Raw genomic sequence first — 27871 nt, forward strand, 5'->3', positions numbered from 1 at the left:
AGGTTCACATTCTACATGTAATATCTCATTCGAAAGGTATTGCAGGTAAGTACTTTAGGAACTTCAAATCATCAAAATTGCATGTATACTTTTCAAGTTATTCACAAATAGCTGTTTGAAAAGTGGACACAGTGCAATTTTCACAGTTCCTGGGGGAGGTAAGTTTTTGTTAGTTTTACCAGGTAAGTAAGACACTTACAGGGTTCAGTTCTTGGTCCAAGGTAGCCCACCGTTGGGGGTTCAGAGCAACCCCAAAGTCACCACACCAGCAGCTCCGGGCCGGTCAGGTGCAGAGTTCAAAGTGGTGCCCAAAACGCATAGGCTATAATGGAGAGAAGGGGGGTGCTCCGGTTCCGGTCTGCTTGCAGGTAAGTACCCGCGTCTTCGGAGGGCAGACCAGGGGGGTTTTGTAGGGCACCGAGGGGGACACAAGCCCACACAGAAATTTCACCCTCAGCAGCGCGGGGGCGGCCGGGTGCAGTGTAGAAACAAGCGTCGGGTTCGCAATGTTAGTCTATGAGAGATCTCGGGATCTCTTCAGCGCTGCAGGCAGGCAAGGGGGGGATTCCTCGGGGAAACCTCCACTTGGGCAAGGGAGAGGGACTCCTGGGGGTCACTTCTCCAGTGAAAGTCCGGTCCTTCAGGTCCTGGGGGCTGCGGGTGCAGGGTCTCTCCCAGGCGTCGGGACTTTAGGTTCAAAGAGTCGCGGTCAGGGGAAGCCTCGGGATTCCCTCTGCAGGCGGCGCTGTGGGGGCTCAGGGGGGACAGGTTTTGGTACTCACAGTATCAGAGTAGTCCTGGGGTCCCTCCTGAGGTGTCGGATCTCCACCAGCCGAGTCGGGGTCGCCGGGTGCAGTGTTGCAAGTCTCACGCTTCTTGCGGGGAGCTTGCAGGGATCTTTAAAGCTGCTGGAAACAAAGTTGCAGCTTTTCTTGGAGCAGGTCCGCTGTCCTCGGGAGTTTCTTGTCTTTTCGAAGCAGGGGCAGTCCTCAGAGGATGTCGAGGTCGCTGGTCCCTTTGGAAGGCGTCGCTGGAGCAGGATCTTTGGAAGGCAGGAGACAGGCCGGTGAGTTTCTGGAGCCAAGGCAGTTGTCGTCTTCTGGTCTTCCGCTGCAGGGGTTTTCAGCTGGGCAGTCCTTCTTCTTGTAGTTGCAGGAATCTAATTTTCTAGGGTTCAGGGTAGCCCTTAAATACTAAATTTAAGGGCGTGTTTAGGTCTGGGGGGTTAGTAGCCAATGGCTACTAGCCCTGAGGGTGGGTACACCCTCTTTGTGCCTCCTCCCAAGGGGAGGGGGTCACAATCCTAACCCTATTGGGGGAATCCTCCATCTGCAAGATGGAGGATTTCTAAAAGTTAGAGTCACTTCAGCTCAGGACACCTTAGGGGCTGTCCTGACTGGCCAGTGACTCCTCCTTGTTTTTCTCATTATTTTCTCCGGCCTTGCCGCCAAAAGTGGGGCCTGGCCGGAGGGGGCGGGCAACTCCACTAGCTGGAGTGTCCTGCTGGGTTGGCACAAAGGAGGTGAGCCTTTGAGGCTCACCGCCAGGTGTGACAATTCCTGCCTGGGGGAGGTGTTAGCATCTCCACCCAGTGCAGGCTTTGTTACTGGCCTCAGAGTGACAAAGGCACTCTCCCCATGGGGCCAGCAACATGTCTCGGTTTGTGGCAGGCTGCTAAAACTAGTCAGCCTACACAGATAGTCGGTTAAGTTTCAGGGGGCACCTCTAAGGTGCCCTCTGTGGTGTATTTTACAATAAAATGTACACTGGCATCAGTGTGCATTTATTGTGCTGAGAAGTTTGATACCAAACTTCCCAGTTTTCAGTGTAGCCATTATGGTGCTGTGGAGTTCGTGTAAAACAGACTCCCAGACCATATACTCTTATGGCTACCCTGCACTTACAATGTCTAAGGTTTTGTTTAGACACTGTAGGGGCACAGTGCTCATGCACTGGTACCCTCACCTATGGTATAGTGCACCCTGCCTTAGGGCTGTAAGGCCTGCTAGAGGGGTGTCTTACCTATACTGCATAGGCAGTGAGAGGCTGGCATGGCACCCTGAGGGGAGTGCCATGTCGACTTACTCATTTTGTTCTCACTAGCACACACAGGCTTGTAAGCAGTGTGTCTGTGCTGAGTGAGGGGTCTCTAGGGTGGCATAAGACATGCTGCAGCCCTTAGAGACCTTTCTTGGCATCAGGGCCCTTGGTACTAGAAGTACCAGTTACAAGGGACTTATCTGAATGCCAGGGTGTGCCAATTGTGGATACAATGGTACCTTTTAGGTGAAGGAACACTGGTGCTGGGGCCTGGTTAGCAGGGTCCCAGCACACTTCTCAGTCAAGTCAGCATCAGTATCAGGCAAAAAGTGGGGGGTAACTGCAACAGGGAGCCATTTCTTTACACAAGCCCCCCCCAGCCCACAGGCCAGGAGACTCAGCCAACGCTGGAAGAGTCTTCCTAGTCTGTCAGGCGAGGAAGAGTAGAGGAAATGGCTGGTTTGTTGCAGGGCCTACTCTGCCTTACATCCTCCTGTTCAGGTCATTCCCTCTGGGGAACTGACCCACTTCCACAGTGATAGGACCTAGTCTGAATTGCCTCTTGTCTGCCTCTTCAATGTCTCCACCCATTCTTTCTATTTTGGTCTTAGAGGTGTCCACCTCTGCTAACCTTATCTTGGCCAGGGTCACCCCTAGCTTACCCAGAGAGGTTACCCAGAGCTGGAGTAACCCCACCATGACCAATAGGGTCAGGGGGCCTAACTTGCTATTTGGCATGGGGTCAGACCACCATGCTAAGGATAGTGCAGCCATAAAGGCTAACACCCAGCAGAGGCCACTGACAGCTGTCAGTGCCCAGAACCACACCTTTAGCTCTTCACCTAAAAGGGAAGGGGCTAAGTTACAGGCCTCTTTGGGTTCAGGTTGCCTGTCTGCTGTATTAGAGTGGGGGGTTACCACATCTTGTAGTAAACACCCTTCTTCCACTCTTTCTTCTGTTAGCTGAGGAGCCACCCACTCAGTTTTAACAGTTGCCTGACTAGCCAGGACTTCTTGTGGGTCAGGTTGGACTTTATCAGGGCCATTTTTGGAGTTCTCCCCTACTGGAGCAGAATCTCCTTGGCTTGCTGTAACCTTGGCTAAAGGTTGTCCACCCTTCCTACTCTGTTTTCTTTTCTTCTTCTTCTGGGGCCTGCTTGCATTTACTGCAGAGGCAGGACTTCCAGAATCCTTGGGAGAGGACTGGCACTGGACCAGTTTCTCTCTTGGGCTCTGACTAACCTCTGGGTAGTCATTTCCAAGGAGACAATCAAGGGGGAGGTCTGTACTGACTACTACCCTTCTCCAGCTAAGAGTGCCACCCACTTCTATGGGCACTAAAGCCACAGGCCTCTTAGTGACCCTGTCTAGGCTAACTCTTACCCTGGCAGTCTCACCTGGGATGTACTGGCTTGAGAGCACCAGCCTGTCATGCACAATAGTGTGACTGGCACAAGTGTCTCTCAGGGCAGTGGTTGGGATTCCATTCACCAGTAGGTGGTGGAAGTGTCTACTTCCCTCTGGAATCTCCAACTCACCTGTTGGGCCCTGTTTCCAGTTGAAGGCTAGGAAGACCTCCTCATCTGAGGAGTCATCTCCCATGGCTACACTGGTTACCCCAGGAATTTTGTTCTGGGGTTTGTTTTTGGGACAAGAAGTGTCCTTGGTGTGGTGCCCAGACTGTTTACAGTTGTGGCACCATGCCTTAGTGGCATCCCAGTTCTTACCCTGGTACCCACCTTTGTTTTGGGTTGTGTCCTGGGGCCCACCCACCTGTTCTGGGTTTTGGGGGCCTACAGAGGACTCTTTTTCTTTGTTTCTAGTGTTACCCACTTTCTCCTGGGGAGTTTTTGTAACCCCTTTCTTTTGGTCACCCCCAGTGGAAGTTTTGGTTACCCTAGTCTTGACCCAGTGGTCTGCCTTCTTTCCCAATTCTTGGGGAGAAATTGGACCTGGGTCTACCAGATACTGATGCAACTTTTCATTGAAGCAGTTACTTAAAATGTGTTCTTTCATAAACAAATTATAAAGCCCAACATAGTCACACACTTCATTTCCAGTTAACCAACCATCTAGTGTTTTTACTGAGTAGTCTACAAAATCAACCCAGGTCTGGCTCGAGGATTTTTGAGCCCCCCTGAATCTAATTCTATACTCCTCAGTGGAGAATCCAAAGCCCTCAATCAGGGTACCCTTCATGAGGTCATAAGATTCTGCATCTTGTCCAGAGAGTGTGAGGAGTCTATCCCTACACTTTCCTGTGAACATTTCCCAAAGGAGAGCACCCCAGTGAGATCTGTTCACTTTTCTGGTTACACAAGCCCTCTCAAAAGCTGTGAACCATTTGGTGATGTCATCACCATCTTCATATTTTGTTACAATCCCTTTGGGGATTTTTAGGATGTCAGGAGAATCTCTGACCCTATTTAAGTTGCTGCCACCATCGATGGGACCTAGGCCCATCTCTTTTCTTTCCCTTTCTATGGCTAGGAGCTGCTTTTCCAAAGCCAATCTTTTGACCATCCTGGCTAACAGGGGGTCATCTTCACTGGAGTTATCCTCAGTGATTTCAGAGGTGTTGGTCTCTCCTGTGAGGGAACCAGCATCTCTGACTATTATTTTTGGAGTTAGGGTTTGAGGGACCCTGTTCTCCCTAGATAGGACTGGTAGGGGGGAATTGTCCTCCAAGTCACTATCCTCTTCCTCTGAGTTGCCACCCTCAGAGGGGTTGGCCTTTTCAAACTCTGCCAAAAGCTCCTGGAGCTGTATTTTGGTAGGTTTGGGGCCCATTGTTATTTTCTTTATTTTACAGAGTGACCTTAGCTCCCTCATCTTAAGATGGAGGTAAGGTGTGGTGTCGAGTTCCACCACAGTCACATCTGTGCTAGACATTTTGCTTCTAAAAGTTGGAATACTTTTTAAGAATCTACAACTGGTTCTAGAATCTAATTCAAACTTTTACAAACTTTTAAACTCTAAAAGAAATGCTAAACAGGGACTTAACACACAAGGCCCTAGCAGGACTTTTAAGAATTTAGAAAAATTTCAAATTGCAAAAATGAATTTCTAATGACAATTTTGGATTTGTCGTGTGATCAGGTATTGGCTGAGTAGTCCAGCAAATGCAAAGTCTTGTACCCCACCGCTGATCCACCAATGTAGGAAGTTGGCTCTGTATGCACTATTTCAAAGTGAGGAATAGTATGCACAGAGTCCAAGGGTTCCCCTTAGAGGTAAGATAGTGGCAAAAAGAGATAATACTAATGCTCTATTTTGTGGTAGTGTGGTCGAGCAGTAGGCTTATCCAAGGAGTAGTGTTAAGCATTTGTTGTACATACACACAGACAATAAATGAGGTACACACACTCAGAGACAAATCCAGCCAATAGGTTTTTATATAGAAAAAATATATTTTCTTAGTTTATTTTAAGAACCACAGGTTCAAATTCTACATGTAATATCTCATTCGAAAGGTATTGCAGGTAAGTACTTTAGGAACTTCAAATCATCAAAATTGCATGTATACTTTTCAAGTTATTCACAAATAGCTGTTTGAAAAGTGGACACAGTGCAATTTTCACAGTTCCTGGGGGAGGTAAGTTTTTGTTAGTTTTACCAGGTAAGTAAGACACTTACAGGGTTCAGTTCTTGGTCCAAGGTAGCCCACCGTTGGGGGTTCAGAGCAACCCCAAAGTCACCACACCAGCAGCTCCGGGCCGGTCAGGTGCAGAGTTCAAAGTGGTGCCCAAAACGCATAGGCTATAATGGAGAGAAGGGGGGTGCTCCGGTTCCGGTCTGCTTGCAGGTAAGTACCCGCGTCTTCGGAGGGCAGACCAGGGGGGTTTTGTAGGGCACCGAGGGGGACACAAGCCCACACAGAAATTTCACCCTCAGCAGCGCGGGGGCGGCCGGGTGCAGTGTAGAAACAAGCGTCGGGTTCGCAATGTTAGTCTATGAGAGATCTCGGGATCTCTTCAGCGCTGCAGGCAGGCAAGGGGGGGATTCCTCGGGGAAACCTCCACTTGGGCAAGGGAGAGGGACTCCTGGGGGTCACTTCTCCAGTGAAAGTCCGGTCCTTCAGGTCCTGGGGGCTGCGGGTGCAGGGTCTCTCCCAGGCGTCGGGACTTTAGGTTCAAAGAGTCGCGGTCAGGGGAAGCCTCGGGATTCCCTCTGCAGGCGGCGCTGTGGGGGCTCAGGGGGGACAGGTTTTGGTACTCACAGTATCAGAGTAGTCCTGGGGTCCCTCCTGAGGTGTCGGATCTCCACCAGCCGAGTCGGGGTCGCCGGGTGCAGTGTTGCAAGTCTCACGCTTCTTGCGGGGAGCTTGCAGGGATCTTTAAAGCTGCTGGAAACAAAGTTGCAGCTTTTCTTGGAGCAGGTCCGCTGTCCTCGGGAGTTTCTTGTCTTTTCGAAGCAGGGGCAGTCCTCAGAGGATGTCGAGGTCGCTGGTCCCTTTGGAAGGCGTCGCTGGAGCAGGATCTTTGGAAGGCAGGAGACAGGCCGGTGAGTTTCTGGAGCCAAGGCAGTTGTCGTCTTCTGGTCTTCCGCTGCAGGGGTTTTCAGCTGGGCAGTCCTTCTTCTTGTAGTTGCAGGAATCTAATTTTCTAGGGTTCAGGGTAGCCCTTAAATACTAAATTTAAGGGCGTGTTTAGGTCTGGGGGGTTAGTAGCCAATGGCTACTAGCCCTGAGGGTGGGTACACCCTCTTTGTGCCTCCTCCCAAGGGGAGGGGGTCACAATCCTAACCCTATTGGGGGAATCCTCCATCTGCAAGATGGAGGATTTCTAAAAGTTAGAGTCACTTCAGCTCAGGACACCTTAGGGGCTGTCCTGACTGGCCAGTGACTCCTCCTTGTTTTTCTCATTATTTTCTCCGGCCTTGCCGCCAAAAGTGGGGCCTGGCCGGAGGGGGCGGGCAACTCCACTAGCTGGAGTGTCCTGCTGGGTTGGCACAAAGGAGGTGAGCCTTTGAGGCTCACCGCCAGGTGTGACAATTCCTGCCTGGGGGAGGTGTTAGCATCTCCACCCAGTGCAGGCTTTGTTACTGGCCTCAGAGTGACAAAGGCACTCTCCCCATGGGGCCAGCAACATGTCTCGGTTTGTGGCAGGCTGCTAAAACTAGTCAGCCTACACAGATAGTCGGTTAAGTTTCAGGGGGCACCTCTAAGGTGCCCTCTGTGGTGTATTTTACAATAAAATGTACACTGGCATCAGTGTGCATTTATTGTGCTGAGAAGTTTGATACCAAACTTCCCAGTTTTCAGTGTAGCCATTATGGTGCTGTGGAGTTCGTGTAAAACAGACTCCCAGACCATATACTCTTATGGCTACCCTGCACTTACAATGTCTAAGGTTTTGTTTAGACACTGTAGGGGCACAGTGCTCATGCACTGGTACCCTCACCTATGGTATAGTGCACCCTGCCTTAGGGCTGTAAGGCCTGCTAGAGGGGTGTCTTACCTATACTGCATAGGCAGTGAGAGGCTGGCATGGCACCCTGAGGGGAGTGCCATGTCGACTTACTCATTTTGTTCTCACTAGCACACACAGGCTTGTAAGCAGTGTGTCTGTGCTGAGTGAGGGGTCTCTAGGGTGGCATAAGACATGCTGCAGCCCTTAGAGACCTTTCTTGGCATCAGGGCCCTTGGTACTAGAAGTACCAGTTACAAGGGACTTATCTGAATGCCAGGGTGTGCCAATTGTGGATACAATGGTACCTTTTAGGTGAAGGAACACTGGTGCTGGGGCCTGGTTAGCAGGGTCCCAGCACACTTCTCAGTCAAGTCAGCATCAGTATCAGGCAAAAAGTGGGGGGTAACTGCAACAGGGAGCCATTTCTTTACAAGGAGGAGATTAGATTGGAGGGAGACGTCTTAGACAGGGAAGAGGGTGTAGTGGTGTAGTGGTGATGGGGCAAGGGGGGGTTTGTTCTTCTCCTGGCACACCAGACCTTGTTTGGCAGGGGCCTTTGGATTTTGAAGAAGACGACCCAGGCGAGCAGGACGCGGCTCGGACACCCTGGGACGAAGCGAAGGCGGGCCCCGGGGCGGCTAGCCGGATATCATCAGCAGGACGGCGTGGAAGACGGCAGGAGGCTGCGGACGCTTCTTCTGGGCTGTGTGGAGGTGTGGGTTTTGCGCCCCCGACGCCGCGGCCTGGGAGGAGCAACGTCCAGGCCCGTCAAGGATGCTGTCAAAGAACAGAGGGGAGTATACGGGTTGTGCGTTGTGTGGTGGCTCCGGTGAGCATGTAGGTGGGGGAGTGGTTGCGCAGGATGAGGTGGAGTCAGATGTGAGTTTGGAAGAAGGGGAATTGCGCAATAGCGGTAGTGAGGCTGAGTGGTGGGAGCGGAAAGGGCGGGGGCTTCTAACCCTGTCCGTAAGTCGTTTCAGGCGAAACATGCGGTTCCGCGGCCGGGGGGCCGTCACAAGGAGCGAGTTGGAGGAGAGGCGCGGACAGTACAGGAGCGGCCCCCGCTGCTATCTCCAGGTAAGGCTTCATCCTGCTCGATGGTATCCGTGGCGTCGGAAGCGAGAGAGGAGTCGGTGCGATTGGTGAAGGGGGTGTATGTGCAGGACATGGGGGTGGCCACCGATAGCGGGGCAGGTGGGGAAGTGGTGAAGGAGGGGCGGACGTCGGGTACGTGTAAAGAGGGAGCGGAAGGTACGGAGATGAAGGGTGCGGGGAAGGGAGCGAAGGAAGAAAAGGAAGGGGAGCCGGCGTCAAAGCGGGTAAAGTTGCCCTATATGGGCACGGCAAAACCTCTAGGGGCGCATTTAATGACAGCAACGAAAGAAAGGATTTGGAAAGGGGAATATGTGGATATATTAAAATTGTTGCATTGGGAAGTCAGAGCTAAAGAGGGCTCCAAAGAAGAAGAATGGGAGCTTTCTAAGCAGCCGAAAGTGCCGGTAACTATAGAAAATTGGACGTCGGCATTTTTTATTTTTGCTAGCGTTTATTGCGAGCGATTTCCAGAGAGGTCGGTAGCATTGTTCAAATAAATGGACATCATCCGGAAGGCTCAACTTAACTATGACGGTTATGCGTGGCGTCAGTATCACGAGGAATTCAGGGCGCGCATGGCCGCGGATTCGGAGGTGCAATGGGGAGAAATCGATACAGACCTGTGGCAACACACTATGGGGCCAGCTAAATTTGGTAAGACGGTCTTCACGGCCAGTGGGTTGCCCATAATATATCGGCCCTTTCGGGAGTCCAGGAGCACTAGCCCAAGTAGATCTAACAATGCGGGGACCGGGCGATCAGGGGCCTGCTGGGACTATAATAAAGGACTGTGCACCAGGGAGTATTGTAAGTTCTGGCATGAATGTTCTAAGTGCGCGGGCTAAAATCCGGTCACAGCATGTGGCGGGCAGCAGAATTCAGCTGGAGCGGGGGGAGCCACGAGTGGGGGTCAAGGTACTAGCTATGGAGGAAGAGAGGGGCAGCGCCAGCGGCAAGGAGTTACAGGTAAGGGCTCTTACGCCGGTTAAGGTGGACCGTCTAGAATTTTGTCTGGCGGGTTATGACAGGCCGGAAGAGGCGGAGTTGTTGGTGCGGGGCTTTCGCGACGGTTTTCATTTGGGGTACCAGGGCCCGCGGGTGCGCCGGTGGGCGGAGAACTTGCAGTCCGTTCGTGGGAAAGAGGAATTGGTACAAGAAAAATTGCGGAAAGAGGTGCGTGAGGGTCGCATGGCGGGTCCTTTTTCGTTTTGGCCTCTGTGAAACCTCATTGTGTCGCCCATTGGCGTTGTTCCTAAAAAAGAAGAAGTGCGGTTCCGGATAATTCATCACTTGTATTAGCCGGAAGGAGCGTCGGTCAACGATTTCATCCCAGAGGACTTCACAAAGGTGTCTTATGCGTCGGTGGATGTAGCGGTTCATATGGTGGAACAGTTGGGCCCTAGGGCCTTGATGGCAAAGACTGACATTAAATCGGCATTTCGGCTCCTTCCGGTTCATCCGGGCGATTTTGAGCTGTTGGGCATCCAGTTTCAAGTGAGCTGGTATGTGGACAAAGCATTGCCTATGGGGTGCTCCAGCTCGTGTGCACTGTTTGAGCGATTTAATACGGCTCTGCAGTGGATTCTCGGGAGAATTTTGGGGATCGAGCTGGATACAGTGGCAGGTATAGCCAGGTTGCCGGCTGATAAAAAAGCGGACATGGTCAATCGGATTTCCGGAATGTTGAACAGGCGCAAGGTCACGGTGCGGGATGTACAAGTGCTGCTGGGTCATTTGAATTTTGCGTGTAGAGTGGTGCAAGTGGGAAGGACTTTCTGCAGAAGACTTTCTTTGGCGTTGTCGGGGCACGCGCTCCCACACCATCATGTGCGGTTGAAGGTGGGGGTGCGTGAGGATTTGCGCATGTGGGCCAAGTTTTTGGAATCATTTAATGGCATTCCCCTGAAGGTGTGGCGTGATTGTGAATGGGACGTGCAGCTGTTTTCCGATGCGGTGGGGTCGTCTGGTTTTGGTCTGTACTGGGGGGGCGTTGGTGTGCAGAAGAATGGCCAGGGGAATGGAAGCATGGGGGTCGCAGCATCGCGCTTTTGGAGTTTTTTCCACTGATAATAGCGTGTGCTTGTGGGGCATGGAGCTTCGGCACTCGCAGGTGCTTTTTCGGGTAGACAACTTGGCGGTGGTTCAGATGGTTAACCGTCAGTCCGCGCGTGGGGCCGGGGTATTACAGCTGCTGCGCGTATTTGTCCTGCAATGCTTGCGGAATGACATACATTTTAGAGCGAGACACGTGCCGGGTGTGAATAATGACATTGCCGATGCTTTGTCTCGTTCTCAGTGGGAGCTGTTCCATGGATTAACCACGAGTGTGGCGCTGAGAAGAATTCGCATGCCGGAGGCGCTGTGGAGAGTAGGCAATTCCGGATGCTTCAACTGGTTATGAACTCTTTGGCACCGTCTACACGGCGGGGATATGCGAAAGCATGGGAGGAGTTTCTGGGATCCGGGGCTCGGCGACGGGTGAGACAGGAGGAGGTCGTGGAGGATGTGGTACAGTTTATTATGGATTTGATTGGGAAAGGGCAGTCCAGAGTCACGATTTCGGGTAAGTTGTCGGCGTTGGGGTTTATGGGGAAGCTCTTTTGGGGTTACCCTCCCTCGGCAGGGGAATTGGGTCTTAGGGTCCTACAGGGCTGGGAGAAATCGTTGGGGGTGACGGGGCGGGTGCGTCAGCCTATATCCTTGGCAATTCTAAAGAGTTTGCTACCGGTTTTGGGAGATATTTGCTATAATGGGCATGAGACCCTTCTTTTCAGGACATTGATGTTGGGGCTGTTTTTCGGGGCCTTTCGTGTGTCGGAGTTGCGGGGCTTGCCGGGGCAGTCGGGTGTCCAATGGAGAGATGTTCAACCGGGGATAGAAGGGTTGGCGCTGCGCGTTCGGCGATCAAAAACAGATCAAAAAGGTGTGGGGGTCACGGTATTCCTTAGGCGTTATCCGGTTAGGTTCATTAGCCCTGTGTTTTTGGGGGACCAATTGCGGACGGGGTTTACGTCTTCGGCCGGACAGGTTTTTTGTCATGCGGACGGTCGCAGGGTATCCGCAGCGCAGCTTCTGGCAGTTTTGCGAAAAGGGTTGGCAGGTATGGGATTGGATGCTGGGAGTTTTGGGACGCACTCTTTCCGGATCAGGGTGGCTACAGAAGCAGGGAACAAGGGCTGGAGTAGAGAGGAGCTGATGGCCCTGGGGAGGTGGAGATCTGATTGCTTTAGGCGATACGTGCGGGGAGGGGATTTTTAAGGGGTGTGTGACGTGGATATGCCTCATATCTTTTTTCTTTTTCAGGTGTGGTCCTGGTGCCAGAAGCGGACTACCTTGCAATCTGGGTGATCGGTCACTCGTTTGTAAAATGGGCTCAACGACAGGCTCGACGGACTGCCCTAGGGGATAACCTGGTGTAGGAAGTTGGCTCTGTATGTACTATTTCAAAGTAAGAAATAGCATGCACAGAGTCCAAGGGTTCCCCTTAGTGGTAAGATAGTGGCAAAAAGAGATAATTCGAATGCTCTATTTTGTGGTAGTGTGGTCGAGCAGTAGGCTTATCAGAGGAGTAGTGTTATGCATTTGTTGTACACACACAGGCAATAAATGAGGAACACACACTCAGAGACAATTCCAGGCCAATAGGTTTTTTGCACATAAAAATATCTTTTCTTAGTTTATTTTAAGAACCACAGGTTCAAGATTTACAAGTAATACTTCAAATGAAAGGTATTTCATGTAGGCACTTTAGGAACTTTGAATTAGCAAACTAGCATATACAGTTTTCACATAAATGACATATAGCTATTTTAAAACTAGACACTGCAGTTTTCAACAGTTCCTGGGGGAGGTAAGTGTTTGTTAGTTTTTGCAGGTAAGTAAACCACCTACGGGGTTCAAGTTTGGGTCCAAGGTATCCCACCGTTGGGGGTTCAGAGCAACCCCAAAGTTACCACACCAGCAGCTCAGGGCCGGTCAGGTGCAGAGGTCAAAGTGGTGCCCAAAACGCATAGGCTTCAATGGAGAAGGGGGTGCCCCGGTTCCAGTCTGCCAGCAGGTTTCGTAGGGCACCGGGGGGGACACGAGTCCACACAAAAAGTACACCCTCAGTGACACAGGGGCGGCCAGGTGCATTGTGCAAACAAGCGTCGGGTTCGCAATAGAAATCAATGGGAGACCAAGGGGTCTCTTCAGTGATGCAGGCAGGCAAGGGGGGGGCTACTCGGGGTAGCCACCACCTGGGCAAGGGAGAGGGCCACCTGGGGGTCGCTCCTGCACTGGAGGTCGGATCCTTCAGGTCCTGGGGGCTGCGGGTGCAGAGTCTTTACCAGGCGTCGGGTCTTTGAAGCAGGCAGTCGCGGTCAGGGGGAGCCTCGGGATTCCCTCTGCAGGCGTTGTGTGGGGGGCTCGGGGGGGTCAACTCTGGCTACTCACGGTCTCGTAGTCACCGGGGAGTCCTCCCTGTGGTGTTTGTTCTCCACAAGTCGAGCCGGGGGCTTCGGGTGCAGAGTGCAAAGTCTCATGCTTCCGGCAGGAAAACGTGTGTTGTTTCAAAGTTGCTTCTTTGTTGCAAAGTTGCAGTCTTTGGGGAACAGAGCCGCTGTCCTCGGGAGTTCTTTGTCCTTCTAGATTCAGGGTAGTCCTCTGAGGCTTCAGAGGTTGCTGGACCCTGGGAACGCGTCGCTGGAGCAGTGTCTTTAGAAGTGGGGAGAAAGGCCGGTAGGGCTGGGGCCAAAGAAGTTGGTGTCTCCGTCTTCTCTGCAGGTTTTCAGTTCAGCAGTCCTCTTCTTCTTAGGTTTCAGGAATCTAGTTTCCTAGGTTCTGGGGAGCCCTTAAATACTAAATTTAAGGGTGTGTTTAGGTCTGGGGGGTTAGTAGCCAATGGCTACTAGCCCTGAGGGTGGCTACACGCTCTTTGTGCCTCCTCCCTGAGGGGAGGGGGGCACATCCCTAATCCTATTGGGGGAATCCTCCATCTGCAAGATGGAGGATTTCTAAAAGTCAGAGTCACCTCAGCTCAGGACACCTTAGGAGCTGTCCTGACCGGCCAGTGCCTCCTCCTTGTTTTTCTCATTATCTCCTCCGGCCTTGCCGCCAAAAGTGGGGCCGTGGCCGGAGGGGGCGGGCAACTCCACTAGCTGGAGTGCCCTGGGGTGCTGTAACAAAGGGGGTGAGCCTTTGAGGCTCACCGCCAGGTGTTACAGTTCCTGCAGGGGGAGGTGAGAAGCACCTCCACCCAGTACAGGCTTTGTTACTAGCCACAGAGTGACAAAGGCACACTCCCCATGTGGCCAGCAACATGTCTGGTGTGTGGCAGGCTGCTAAAACCAGTCAGCCTACACGGGTAGTCGGTTAAGGTTTCAGGGGGCACCTCTAAGGTGCCCCCTGGGGTGTATGTTACAATAAAATGTATACTGGCATCACTGTGCATTTATTGTGCTGAGAAGTTTGATACCAAACTTCACAGTTTTCAGTGTAGTCATTATGGTGCTGTGGAGTTCGTGCATGACAGATTCCGAGACCATATACTCTTATGGCTATTCTGCACTTACAATGTCTAAGGTTTTGCTTAGACACTGTAGGGGCATAGTGCTCATGCACTTATGCCCTCACCTATGGTATAGTGCACCCTGCCTTAGGGCTGTAAGGCCTGCTAGAGGGGTGACTTATCTATACCTGTAGGCAGTGTGAGGTTGGCCTGGCACCCTGAGGGGAGTGCCATGTCGACTTAGTCTTTTTATCCCCACTAGCACACACAAGCTGGCAAGCAGTGTGTCTGTGCTGAGTGAGGGGTCCCCAGGGTGGCATAAGACATGCTGCAGCCCTTAGAGACCTTCCCTGGCATCAGGGCCCTTGGTACCAGGGGTACCAGTTACAAGGGACTTACCTGGATGCCAGGGTGTGCCAAATGTGGAAACAAAGGTACAGGTTAGGTAAAAAACACTGGTGCTGGGGCCTGGTTAGCAGGCATCAGCACACTTTCAAATCATAACTTAGCATCAGCAAAGGCAAAAAGTCAGGGGGTAACCATGCCAAGGAGGCATTTCCTTACACCTGGGTTTTGATTCAGCGCGTTACTGGGTTACATGGATCGGGAAAGGGGGGATGAAGTGGAATGAGCTTTTGCCTCGCCTCCAGAACACAATGGGGAGGGGACATTGTCCAGATTTACTCTGCATTCATCTGGGGGAGAATGATTTGGTAAGAACCACAGGGTTGAATCTCTTGAAAGTAATGAAAAGGGATTTGCAGATTTTGATAGATCAGTGGAAGGGTTGCCACGTGGTGTTCACGGCTTTTGTTCCTCGTCAGGCGTGGAGGGGAGCCAGGAAGCCGGGGGCTATTGAGAGGGCTAGGCATAAGCTCAATAAGGAGATGAAAGGTTTTTGCTTGGGGCGCGGAGTATCCTTTTTGGAGCATGCAGATTTATGGTTCGAGGATGCTGAGTTCTTCCGGGACGACGGGGTGCACCTGTCTTTCATAGGGATGGAGCTATACCTATTACAATTGAGGGAGCAGATGAAAGGGTTGCTAAGGGAGCCCTAAAAGGGGGGGAGGCAGAAAAAGTCAGGGCCTTTTTCTGGTGGCGGGGACAGCTGCATGGCAGCTATTAAAAGCTCGGGGGGAGGACAGAGTTGGCAGGGCAATTCAGGTATTAGGACGGGAAGGAGCATTAATTAGACAAGGACAGGCAGGAGACTGCTCATTAGCGGACAGGTTCAAAGAAGCGGGTAGGACGGGAGAAAGTAAAGGAGACAAGAGAAGGGAAAGACAGGACGAGAGTAATGGAGGGAGGGATCGGGGTAGAGGAGGGGGAGGGGCGGGGACAGGTGATTCGATGTCTAGTGAGGTTTTAGTTTTGTAAGGCAAAGGCCAGGCGCGGTAGGCTTAGGGACACCTGTTCCAATAAAGCGGCCTTTTACACACAATGAACGAGTCGTGGTTTGGTCACTCTCTCCCAATGGGGCCTCGGAGGGGAAGAGGAGGAACGAGGAGTTCCCACCCCCCGGGATTTTTGGGAGAGGTGGTACGACCCGTGACGCGGTTGGGCGTCCGGGGTGCCAATTAGGGTGGGTGGGCTAAGTATTTAGCCGGACATTTTGTGGCCACAGGCACCATTTGGGAAAGGTGACCTGGTGGCCAGGACTCTGTCAGAGGGCTCCGAGTTTCTTTTCCCCCCCTCCCTCCCTCTGTTAGGTTGGATTTCTTGGAGCAGGTGTCCTTTTTATAGGGTTAGGTGTCGCTTTGGACAGGTGCGTGCCGCGGTGGGGACAGCTACAGTGCAGCTATTAAAAGCTCGGGGGAGGACGGAGTTGGCAGGGCAATTCAGGTATTAGGACGGGAAGGAGCATTAATTAGACAAGGACAGGCAGGAGACTGCTCATTAGCGGACAGGTTCAAAGAAGCGGGTAGGACGGGAGAAAGTAAAGGAGACAAGAGGAAGGAAAAGACAGGACGAGAGTAAGGGGGGGAGGGATCGGGTAGGGGAAGGGGAAGGGGCGGGGACAGGTGATTCGATGTCTAGTGAGGTTTTAGTTTTGTAAGGCAAAGGCCAGGCGGGGTAGGCTTAGGGGCACCTGTTCCAATAAAGCGGCCTTTTACACACAATGAACGAGTCGTGGTTTGGTCACTCTCTCCCAATGATGCAGTTTCAGCTATTTCCTGCCATCCTTGACCAGGTCACTGCCAGCGCACTGGCACATCCAACTTCTAAATGAGTTTCCATCTAATATTCAGGGACAGTGACAGTGTTGTTTTAATATCGTAACACAGCAGAAGCTTAATATTGCTGCAAATAATCTCTGTGAGGCCCTCAAATTTCTCATATGTGATGTCCTCTATTTTGAACTGAAAGACATTTTTTATGGATGTTGCCTGAAACAAACACACAACATTTCTCCGGAAAATGTCTGTAAAGACACACGCACATCACCCACATCAAAAATAAATTCAAGGAAAACGGTATTTTTAACAACGCTGTTTAAGCATCATTCAAGTGCATCAGCGCAAGATTCTATGTCAGGACCAGAAGCTCCGGATTATGCTTTCTCTTTCTTCTACTGTCAACACACAGCAGCCAATGAAAATAATGAAAACATTAAACTACATATCCCATCAGCCTTATAGCTTTACTATGACCCCCCCCATAAGGGCCTGTTTCTCCCATATAGTCCTTAAACACTATAGTCCTTCCTCTTTCTTTGCTGCTTCACACATGAGAGATAAGTGCCTTGATTTTTGCTTGTGTGATTACCTTGTATTTCACTGTTCGGCGCAGCATTTTGCCTTCAGGCACCTTCCAATGTTTGTGGTTTCGTGCGTAGTGCACCTCCGCTTTACTTTATTGACAAAATGTAACCTTCGGCACTCATTTTTTCGATATTGTATTCGGCCCGGTGAGGAGTGGCTAGGGAGGCCGCGCTGCTGTAAGAAATATCCTCTCCTCCGATCCCGTGCATCCGCACAACCCCGTTTTCCTGTCCGGTGTGAGCACGTGGATCGTTGGCAGTGACAGGACAGGCCCTGAACTCCCTGTGCCCCCGTTCTGTGCCCAGAGGGGCTGTAATAAATTTATAGAGCCTGGTTCTAGGGGATTTTGTGCTCCCTTCTCTAGAACAATATAGCCATTCATTATTAAAGACCGGCCAGAGCCCTATGGACCCTCTTAGCACCTGGGTGTTCCCCCCCTAAAACCTTTTAGTGCAGCAGTGGGGCCTCATCTTGTATACAATTTTTTTTTTTTTAAAGGTTATGCACTTCAAGGACATGGCCCACCAATACCCAGAGGATGAGCAGTATGGGGAATATGCTGCTGGCCAGTACAACTAGCAGATGGAAGAGCACCTTGAGGAAGCTTTAGACTTTCACATTCAGGACTCAGTGATTAAGGCACTGGTTAAGTCCTTGCGCCCATTTGCACAATCTATATTCAATTTCGGATTTAGGCACTTTGGTGCAGGCTTGGGGAACCCCACCCCAGTTGAGGTCAATATAAATTAGCCTGGGCGGTCACAGTCAGACCCCTTCAAACAGACCATTAGCTCAGTCCTGAATGATCATGAATACAGAGCCTCCCAAGGGAAAGACACTGCCCCTATATCGACTTATGAATCTTCGAATTCGGACCCAGAAGAACATTCTACCGCCGAAAAGCAGAAGGGCAAGCACAAATGTAAAAGCAGCATACGGAGCAGTCAACCCCTTCCCCTCCTCCTAATGAGAACCTCCTTTTTGATCCTGATGATATTGTGCACCCCAGATCCTCAGAATCGATCCCATGTCAGGAGGTAGCATCTTATGTTCAGTCACGAGTGCGGAAAAGTTTTAAAAAAGATATCTGCAATACATTGCGCTCAGAATGCCCTCGCCCTGCTCTTGCAGGTAAAGTTGTAAAGACCCCGGAGTTAAATCTGCACATGGTCTGCTCTTGCAGGTAAAGTTGGGCAGACCCCCGAGTTAGATCCGCACAGTTAAATACACAAGAGATCCGAAAAAAGGCATTGATAGAGCCTGGCGGGGTTGCCAGGACAAAATACTGGACATATCAGGCCCCCTACCAAAATCCTGGATCTCGCAATGCAAGCTAAATATTCACACAAAACTATCGACCCTGTTGTCCTGTTGGAATGGGCCCAGAAAGCCATTTGCCTATTAGGGAACACCAACTGTTCTATTTCAATGGAGCAGAGGAAATCACCCCTCATACGCTCTGACCCAAAATTAGCTGATCTGCCCCCCTTGGGTGCTGGTCTAGCAGCTATGGCCTTTTGTTTGGCGATAAACTCGTCAAAGACTTAGCCAGATATGTGGCCACGTTCTTAGCTTTGGATAAAGCCCAAACTTCCATCAAGAAGGTTTTCAACAGTGTCCTTTGTCACCAGGCCGGGTGCTTCAGAGGTCGAGTGTATGGCAGGTTCAGCTCCCAGACCTCTCGCCCATATCAGAGGGGCAGAGGAGACGCCAGTTATCAATCAAACACCAACCTCTATCCGACAAGAGGGCACGGTTATAGAACCCGTAATCCCAGAGGACCGCAGAGGAGAATATTACAACCAGAGCTCCTCGCAAACAGGTAACAATTATTCTTTCTGAGGAAGTTCTTCTGGGGTAAAGAGTGAGTTTGTTTGTTCATAATTGGTGCTTGATTACGAAAGATGCATGGGTGCTAGACACCATAATAGGTTACCTCCTAGAATTTTACTTAACTCCCTGCCAAACAGAGATTTCTCCTCCTTTAAGTTTTTCTCATCAAGAGAGTGCTTTGATAAATCTAGAGGGGGAAGCCCTCCTTTGAAAAGGGGCCATTTTCCCTTCTCACCCTCACCCCAGAGGGTTTATCAGTACCATTTCTCTGGTTCAGAAAAAGGTAGGAGGCTCTTGCTTGGTGCTAAACCTCCGACAATTCAATTCTTGGACTGTCCACAAGCATTTCAAAATGGAAGGTATTCACCTTCTTCAAGACTTCTTACTAGAAGGGTATTGGATGGTGCGTTTGGATCTCAAAGATGCATATCTGACCATTCCTATATTTGCCCCTCACCGCGGATTCCTTCAGATCTTTTGGCAAAACATATGTGAGGCATTCTCAGCCCTTCTATTCAGGCTCTCCTCCGCCCCTTGGTGCTTTACCAAAGTCATGCGCCCAGGCATGCAATGGCTCAGGGAGAAAGGTGCGCATCTGATAATCTATCTCAAAGATATTCTGATAATGGTGCAAGAGGAGAGTTTGGTCCTTCTTCATCTCTCCTGGACAATTCAACTTCTTCTAGATCTGGGTTTCATTATCAACAAGAGTTGGATCCTGTCCAGAATATAGACTTCCTGGGTTTCAAGATAGACTCCTTACTGACTCAGTTAAAGCTTCCTTTTTACCAAGAGACTAGATATCAAGAAGGAATTGAGGAAAGCTTTGTCTGCTCCTTCGATTTCCTTGAGGGGCCTTCCCGATTGGTAGGGCTCCTACCTTCATCTATCCAAGCCATTTTCTTAGGCCCTCTACATTATTGAGCTCTTCTGAGGTTAAAAATTCTTCATCTACGCAGAGGCCTCGCCTACTCGAAACTGATGGTGTTATCACAGGAAGTTCGGACAGAGCTTCAGTGGGGAATGACTCATATGGATGCTTGGAATGGCAAGGCAATTTTTGCCTCTGTTCCGGAAATGGTCATAGAGTCGGATGCCAGCAGAAGGGGATGGGGAGCCAGATGCGGACAAATAGAGACAGGGTCACGGTGGTCCCCAGAGGAACTTCAACTGCATATCACTTGCCTAGAGCTTCTAGCGGGCAGGGTTAAGACTCTGTCACCTTGCAAGACAAAATGTTGTATTCTCTTGAAGGTGGACAACATTTCGGCAGTGAGGTGCATCAACAAGTTGGGGAGGTGAGACGGTCTTGAATGTTAGCAGAGATAGTGAAGGACTTTTGGCATTTCTGTTTGGAACGTCTGATTCAAATCGCAGCAGAATATATTCTGGGCAAAATAAATGTGGTAGCAGATTGGAATTCGAGGTATCTTTTAGATGCCAGCGATTGGCATCTCCACCCCAGAGTATTTCAGTTCCTGAATCAGCTTTGAGGTCCATGCAAGGTGGGCCTGTTTGCATCCTGCCTGAACTCTCAAATTCCTCGCTTTTACAGCTGGAGACCGGATCTGCAGGATCTCAGCTCAGATGCATTCCTCCAATCCTGGACAGAGGAATTGAACTATGCATTTCCCCCTTTCTCCATGATTCATCGAGTTCTCTCCCAGTTCCATCGTCAAAGAGCTGATTCTAGTAACACCATGCTGGAGAGCCCAGTCATGGTTTCCGGTGGTGTTGTGCCACCCCGGTGCGCATCTTCACGTCAGAAGATCTCTTAGTGGATCCAATGGGGCATCCACATCCGCTGATTGTGGAGGAGTAAGTATCGCTCATGGTGTGGAGGATTTCAGGGAATCAAGACAAGACGCAGGAATATCGGAGAACACTAGGTTCATCCTCTTTCAATCCGTGGCGCCTAGCACACATAAGAGGTATGCCTCGGCATGTCAGAGGGGTGTGGATCCCTTGGGGACCTCAATGCAGAGGATCGTAATTTTTTTATCTCATTTGGCAGCTCAAGCGCTAGCCTGTAGGGAAATTAATAACTTTAGATCGGCTATTTCAGATGGGTTAGATGGTTGTTGCAAGAAGCGGGCATAGATACTTCAATTTTTGGGGCCCATTCTGTAAGGGGTGCTATGCCTTGTAAAGCATTTAATGCAGGGTCTAGATTAGAAGATATTATGACAGCGGCAGGACTGTCGTCAGACTCTACTTTTAAATTGTTTCATCACAAACCCATTGTTAATGTGGCTTCCGTGGTTATCGCTCAACTTTAAACTAGCTTAATCCGAAGCCTCCGGTCCTGACATAGAATCAAAATTTTTCTAGCATTCGGAATAAGAATTTTCAATTCTATTAAGGACACGGAAGTGAGGATTATCCCGTCCGATATATGATTTATATGTTGTCTCCATATGTTATCATAATGAATGTTTTACCCTCCCGATGTTATAAGAACCTATGTGTCTTAGGTGTGGGTTCTTACATCAGTTTATCTTTTTGCAGAAGACAAAGCTACTTGGAGAAATACCAGATGATGTCTTTCGGGGATGTGAAGGATGAAAAGTTGATTCTAAGTTGCACTGTTATGCTGGTTCACTCCTCCATCATGAAGAGGGGCATGGTTCTGTTCTGGAGTTCGTTGGACTATGTGATGGTTCTTTATCAGGTTATCCTAAATTGCAATGAGCAAAGAAAGAGGAAGGACTACAGTGTTTAAGTTAAGGACTATATAAGAGATGGCAAGCCCTGATTGGGAGGTCATAGTGAGGCTGTAAGGCTGTTGGGATCTGCAGTTTAATGTTTTCATTGTTTTCATTGGCTGCTCTGTGTTGACAGTAAAAGAAAGAGAAAGAATAATCCTTGCCTCCGTGTCCTTAATAGAATTGATAATTCTTGTTGTAAATGCTACAAATATTTTTGTTGACTCTGCAGAATAGAGCTGGCTCTGTTAGGGGTCCCCCTGAAAGACTTGGGGCCTGGGCCACAGCCCACTTAGCCCATGACTTAAAATGTCTCTGGCCATGGTGGGATCCCAGGAGTGACTACAAGCAGTTGAGGCTCACTTTGCTCACAAGGGGCGTGGCGGGTGCGACACACGGGGGTGGACGGGTGTAAAATGTAATTAAAAAAATACAAACTTATATGATCCCCCGCCCCCCTTTCTCCTGTCGCTGCAGGCAGGCACAGACTCTCAGCCTGCCCTACGGCCAATCAAGACGCTGCTCAGAGCAGCATCAGGAATGGCTGGGAGCGCCCAGTCATGGCATTCCCAGGCAGACTGGGAGCCTGTGCATGCTCTCTCCAGCCTGGCAACTGTGTTGCTGGGTTAGAGAGAGACCACTGTGTATGTGTGTTTGGCCGGCCAGATATGGCTGGCCAAACATACAGGCGCTCTGAGAGGGAGTGCACAGTGCACTCCCCTCACTGCTTGTCATCCCCATGGACCCGTCCCTTTAACAAATGAAATGATAATAAGCTTGGTTTCTTATCGTTTTGTTTGGGAAAGGTTTTGCAGTTTCTGCTGCTGGTGGGGAGATGCCACTCCTCTCTAATGGAGGAGCTGCTGCAGCCTACAAGCACCCCATGCAAGATCTTTCAAAAACTGAGTTGCAAAAAAGATGTGCGGGTTAATTGATGTAAGTCCAAATAAGTGGGCTTCCACCATTACTGGGTCTGGCCAAGAGATAGATTGAGCCAATCGCCAGACTTATTTGTGTCTAAAAAAAAAAGCACACCTTTAAGAAAGATCCATGTCAGAGGTAAAAACTCTTTCTTCTCAATTGTCCTGTTCATTCCTTGTCAGTATTTTTGTAGCTTTTCTCTTTTTAGTAGTGTTCGGAAATGATTCCAAGACATTTTTAAGTATGCCAAAATTATTTTGAGTTGATTCAGGAGAATTCAAGACTCTAATTATTTTCTCCAACTCGATTATCTCATCCCTAACGGCCATATTTATAATTTTTTCACGCTACACAAGACACCTTGCTGTGGTGTGCTGTGCTGCGCTGCATGGAAGGGAGGGGGCAGGGATGCTTCATCTCTATCAAGACATGGCGCTTTGCTGCTCTATACTTGTGCTTGCACACTTTTGGCTGCCTAGGCCAACACAAGCAACCTTGCACCATTGTTCAAGGGTGCCTGCATTGCAGGATTGTTCCTTTGCAGAAAGGAACACCTTTCTGTATACGAACAGTCCTTTGAGACGTTTTCCTCTTTCTACATATGCTACAGAATATAGCACAAATAGAAAGAGTAAGAAAACGAGGAGAAATAAAGGTATTTTTCTTTTTTATGCCTCACCTGGGAAGACATAGCATTTTGACACATGGTAAATCTGGAAATCTTCCAAAATCCATGGGTGTATACATAGGAACACACATGCTCCACCCATGGAATGCCTCCCTTGGGTAGACTAGCGCAAGGTAGAGGCTTGCGCTGCCTTGCCTTACTCGAGATTGACCAAGCACTGCAGGGCCTTGCAAAGTGCCCTTGGATGGCTTGGTAATTATCACCTAGGTTTTGCATCACCCTTGCTTTACCTTGGGTGGCACAAGGGCAATGGAAAACTTTGAAATTTGCTTAATTTGATGTGTTTTCTGTACTTTGATGTAGGTGACTGATGGCGGTTAAATAGTCGTCATGCTGGATATCACACCTGTGATTGTATAATTTAATAATATACCATGTTAGATAAGTTCCGCACACTGTGGTGACAGTGTGTTGTCTTTCATTGGTTTATGGTACCTTACAAAGTGTAGGTGAAAGTATATGTTTTTAGCATGGATGTGGCATTTTTATGCACAGTGATAAAGTCCTGCACATGTTAATGGTCTAGAGGTACTTTTGCACTTAGGGTGTTTTTATTTGGTTTGGTGTAGGTACTATTGGAGCTGGGACTTTAAATATATGTTTGGTTTACAGTATTAATCTTACCAACTCATCTGGAAACCTAAATTCCCTGCTCTATTTACTGCCCATAGGGAGAAGGACCTTTGAGGTAAATAGGAATTAATCAGAAGCTGCAAATCAAAACAATCTATTTATCATTATAAGTCAGTTAAGTTTTCATGAAAGTCGGTGATGACATTTTGGTACGAGTTTCAAGGCTTTATTAGGTCTTTTAGTAATTATTTCATAATTGAAAGTCATCAATATTAATCAATCAAATGATCAATACAATACAGAACAAAGCATGAAATGTATTCCATGTAAGTTGATTCATATTCTAAGCTATGGAGAATGTAAGAAAAGCATCAGTTCGAACCCATACAGAGCTTTAAATTTAAGACGGGAAAGCATGAAGCTTTACGCAATAATTTTTAGATCATAAGCAAAACTTCCCATAAAGAGAGGTTCAAGAAGCTCAGTAGAGTCTCAGAGCAGCATAGATTCAGGCAAGGGAAAAAAGGGTCTCTCAGAATGAGTCTGAGAAACTTCTCAGCAAAGGCTTCTGGAGAGTAAGAGATCAGAGTTCTGGGTCTGAATTCTGAGCCTACTGTAGTAACATGCTCAATTATAGCTTCTTGTATCAGCAATTTGTTACACCTTGTTGCCATCTCTCAGCAGCTCTTCCAATCAGGCAACAGTTTCATCATGGAAACAGGAAAGCTTCCACCCACTAAGCAGTCTAAAACAATGACTTGCAACATTAAGCTTCTAACAGGCAACATTTTGAATACATTTAGTTAGTTGGAGTACATTTCCTACCATTAGCCCACTACAAGACAAAAACAGTTCATGTTTGGGTCCCTGCATTACTATATAAGATGATTCCTTTCCCATACACTTCTATTGACAAAACATGTTCATAAAGAAACATTCTATGGAAATTAAATGAAACAGGTTAATATATTATTATATTTTATGAAAACTATGCCTATGAGGGTTGAAGTATAACAGCTCTTTATTAAATCTATTGTCTCAGCATGTTTGCCTCAGTAAAGTTCTATATCTCACATTTCTGACCCAGGTCAGCGTGAAAGAAAGAAAGAAAAATGCATTAATCAGGAGTTTTATCTAAATATATGTGACTATGAAAGCTTGATGCTCACATTCACGTTTAAAATACAGCTTTTCGTTGAAGGCCTACATGTTTATTTCTACACGTTAATTACATTAATTTTCAGTATTTAAAACAATCTTGCAGTACTTTCTAGTTGTATGAATGTGTCACTTTTATGCACAGTGTTTAAATATTAGGTGCTTTTTATGGATCGTTCATGTGCTACTCATTCTTGGGTCCCTGAGTGCTGGAAGTGGTTTGGTGTGCGGCACTTTTCATTTAAAAGTATGTAAGATATTTATATTTATAAGTGTATGGGATAGTAAGGGGGAGTAAATGACGATGACGGTAACGATGAGTAAATGGGGTTGAGGTTGCTAGTAGTGCCTAAGGATAGGTGGGACATTTTCTATCATGGTGTACACACTTTGAATCATTTGGGGAGTGAGGGGTAGGCTATACTGACATTTTGTAGGTCTCTTGCAAATTCGCTGTGTCTGGATAGCACGAAGTAGTTAAAAGAGAAACATGGTAGTGACTTGAAATAAGGGGAATAGTGGATATGTTTTTATATAACACTATTTGTAAATATTAGTGATGAGAACTGGATCTCCTATTTTCAGTAGAGTACAGGGCCTATATTCAAATTTGAGATTGAATATGTTAATGTAGTGTTAAAATGTTATTTGTTTGGTCTCAAGAATTATTTCTTATTTATGTTCTGTAGGATCTCGTAGCATGGGGAATTTAGTCTAGGAATTCAGACTGAGAAGTACAGACAGGTAACATTGTATGATAAGGTGAGAAGGCTAATCATGTAATTTGGAGGGTACTTAGCGGACTATTGGAGTGTTGTAAGTAATTTTAGCTATTTCTTTACTTTTAAATTAGATTAATGTGAAAAGTCATCTAGACTGATATGGCCGCCGCCCCTGGAGGCTCTGCTGGGCAGGCGCGATTATCCGGCATTTCTCCTGTCAGGACCGCCTGCAGGTGCTGGTCGAGGCTCACCCCTGGTGCGGGGGGCTGCGGCGGAGGCTGGAGACGCGGGGGATTCCCCTGCGGAGACAGTAAATGGTGCGGAGCTTTTCGGGGCGGCGTGGGGCCTAGCGCCGCCCCCCTTGGAATTGTGCGGGAGCAGCCTAGAGTAGAGGCACTCCCATGATCGGTGGTGTGGTCGCCCCCTCCCCGTCCTGTCCCTCCTTACCTGATCTTGGCCCTACGGCATCCGGCCAGCGCCGCGGGGGCCATTGTTGGCGAGGTCCCGAGGGGCCGCATCGGCTGGGTAGTTGGCCCGCAGGCTCCTCGGGTATTGGAGAGAGAGAGCTGGTGGCCTGGGTGGGTGGGCGGGGCTGCACTGGTACTCCGCTCCGCCGCGAGGCCTTGAGGGAGAGCTGCGGTGCTTCCCTTGATGCATTTGTGCCCGGTGGACGTGCCGTGGCCTGCTGCGGAGGGGTCACGGTTGCCTGGCGGCCAACCCTATTTTTGGTGGTGCATTTTGGGGGCCTGCCTGGTGCCTAGAGAGTGGGCCTCCCGCTGAGGCCTGCGAGAACGATGCCTGCGGCTGGCGACCTGTGGCTGCGACTGTGGTGGCTGCGGCTGGAACCAAGATGCAGTGCCTACATTGGAGGACCTTGACGCTGTGGGCTGGGGCCCCTTCATCCTTATTCTGGACAAGGCATGCTAGAGTTGCCTGGGGATTGCAGGTGAGCAGCCCAAACTTACCTTTGAGGGCATGAAGAAGAGCAGCCAGGCTGGTCGGTCGTTGGACGACCTACCTCAAGAGGAGGATGTACAATCGCCCTCTGTAAAAGCTATGTTTGTTGACCTTAAACACAGCCTGGCTAGCATCGATGGGAAGCTGGATCACCTGACTGAACAGATGGACCGCTTGAAGGAGAGGGTGGATGGCCACACCACCCGTCTTGAGCACGTGGAGTCTTGCACATCGGATCTTGAGGATGGCCGTCGTGAGGATAGAGAGAAGCTACTGTAGATGGAGCGGGTGTTAGAACTTATTTGTAATAAAATGAGGACCTCGAGGCCCGGTCCCATCGCAATAATGTGCACATTTTGGGTCTGCCGGAGTCGACTGCCATGGGACGTATGGAGGATTACATGGATACTATGTTTGCATCGCTATTCTCTGGTGAGCTATCTCAGTTGCTGGTGGTGGAGTAGGCGCACCGGTCGCTTGGCCCCCAGCCTCTGCCGGCGCGGCCCATCGTTGTGCGCCTATTGAATTATCGGGACAGAGACACAATACTCTGGTTGGCTCGTGAACGACACCCAGTGAACATTTTTCCAGACTACACTCCTAGGGTGCAGGCTGCTTGTAATGCATTTCTCCCGGTTAAGCACACCTTGAGTCAGGCGGATGCCAAGTTTTCCCTCATTTATCCTCCCAAGCTGCCGGTGTTGCACAAGGGCAAACTGCACTTCTTTACGGACCCATAACTGGCTGCCAGATATGTCAAGACTTTTCCTAAAAAAGTGCCTCTGACCAGTGTGCAGGCATAAGGGGAGGAGGTAGAGCCCCATGTGGGTAGCAATACTGACTGACCTTGGCACTGCTGCTGCGGTTTGTAGTGCCCCTTTGTCCGGGTGATGGACCAAGTCCGGATTGGCTCTGAACTGACCTTGCAGTGCTTGGTCCCAGACCGTGAATGATATTCTGGTGCTCTAGCCCATCCACCCTAATTAGGGAGGTTCAAGGATGGCCTCACTGAGGCTCCCTTGGATAAGTCCTATTAAACTGCTTATTGAGTTGTACTGGGTTTTGGGTTTAGGTGAGGGTGGGTTCGCTGGACTGGCCCTATTGGGGGGCTATCATGGGTGGGAATGTGAACTACTTGTTGTTGGGATTGTTGGTGCTATACCTTTTTCCTCTCTTTTTCTTCCTCTCTCCTTAGCAGCTGCTGCTTTCTGCGGAATGGTTGGGGAGGGCGCGCGTCTGGATGGTTGTTGGGACTGTGAATACTAGTGCATCAGCTGTTAGATGTCTCACTTGGAATGTCAGGGGGCTAAATGATGGCCGCAATATGCGCTTGGTGTCGGCTTATGTGCAGCGCTACGCAATTGATATCTGCATGCTACAAGAGACACACTTGCTTGAGGGCACGAGAGCGAGAGTGAGAGCTGGCTGGATTGGCGAGAGCCATATGGCAATGTACTCGGGCTACGCGCAAGGAGTGGCGAATTTTAATTCGGAAGGGATTGCAGTGGCGTACCGGTG

The 27871-nt window shown here is 49.5% G+C and overlaps 1 protein-coding gene across 2 annotated transcripts in view; it reads right to left on the reverse strand.

Annotated features, from left to right (window-relative positions):
• MAP3K7CL (MAP3K7 C-terminal like) overlaps positions 1-25982 on the reverse strand; it is a 207190-nt gene extending 181208 nt beyond the window's left edge. The window contains exon 1 of one of the 2 annotated variants that reach the window (XM_069204069.1): positions 25844-25982. In XM_069204069.1, the coding sequence (XP_069060170.1) occupies positions 25844-25914 (71 nt within the window). In that variant the 5' untranslated portion in view covers positions 25915-25982. The remainder of the gene's footprint in view (positions 1-25843) is intronic. The other variant, XM_069204065.1, reaches the window with a different exon arrangement.
• Between the last annotated feature and the right edge of the window lie 1889 nt (positions 25983-27871).

Source organism: Pleurodeles waltl, chromosome 8 (assembly GCF_031143425.1).
Source record: "Pleurodeles waltl isolate 20211129_DDA chromosome 8, aPleWal1.hap1.20221129, whole genome shotgun sequence".
NCBI classification, from domain to species: Eukaryota; Metazoa; Chordata; class Amphibia; order Caudata; family Salamandridae; genus Pleurodeles; species Pleurodeles waltl.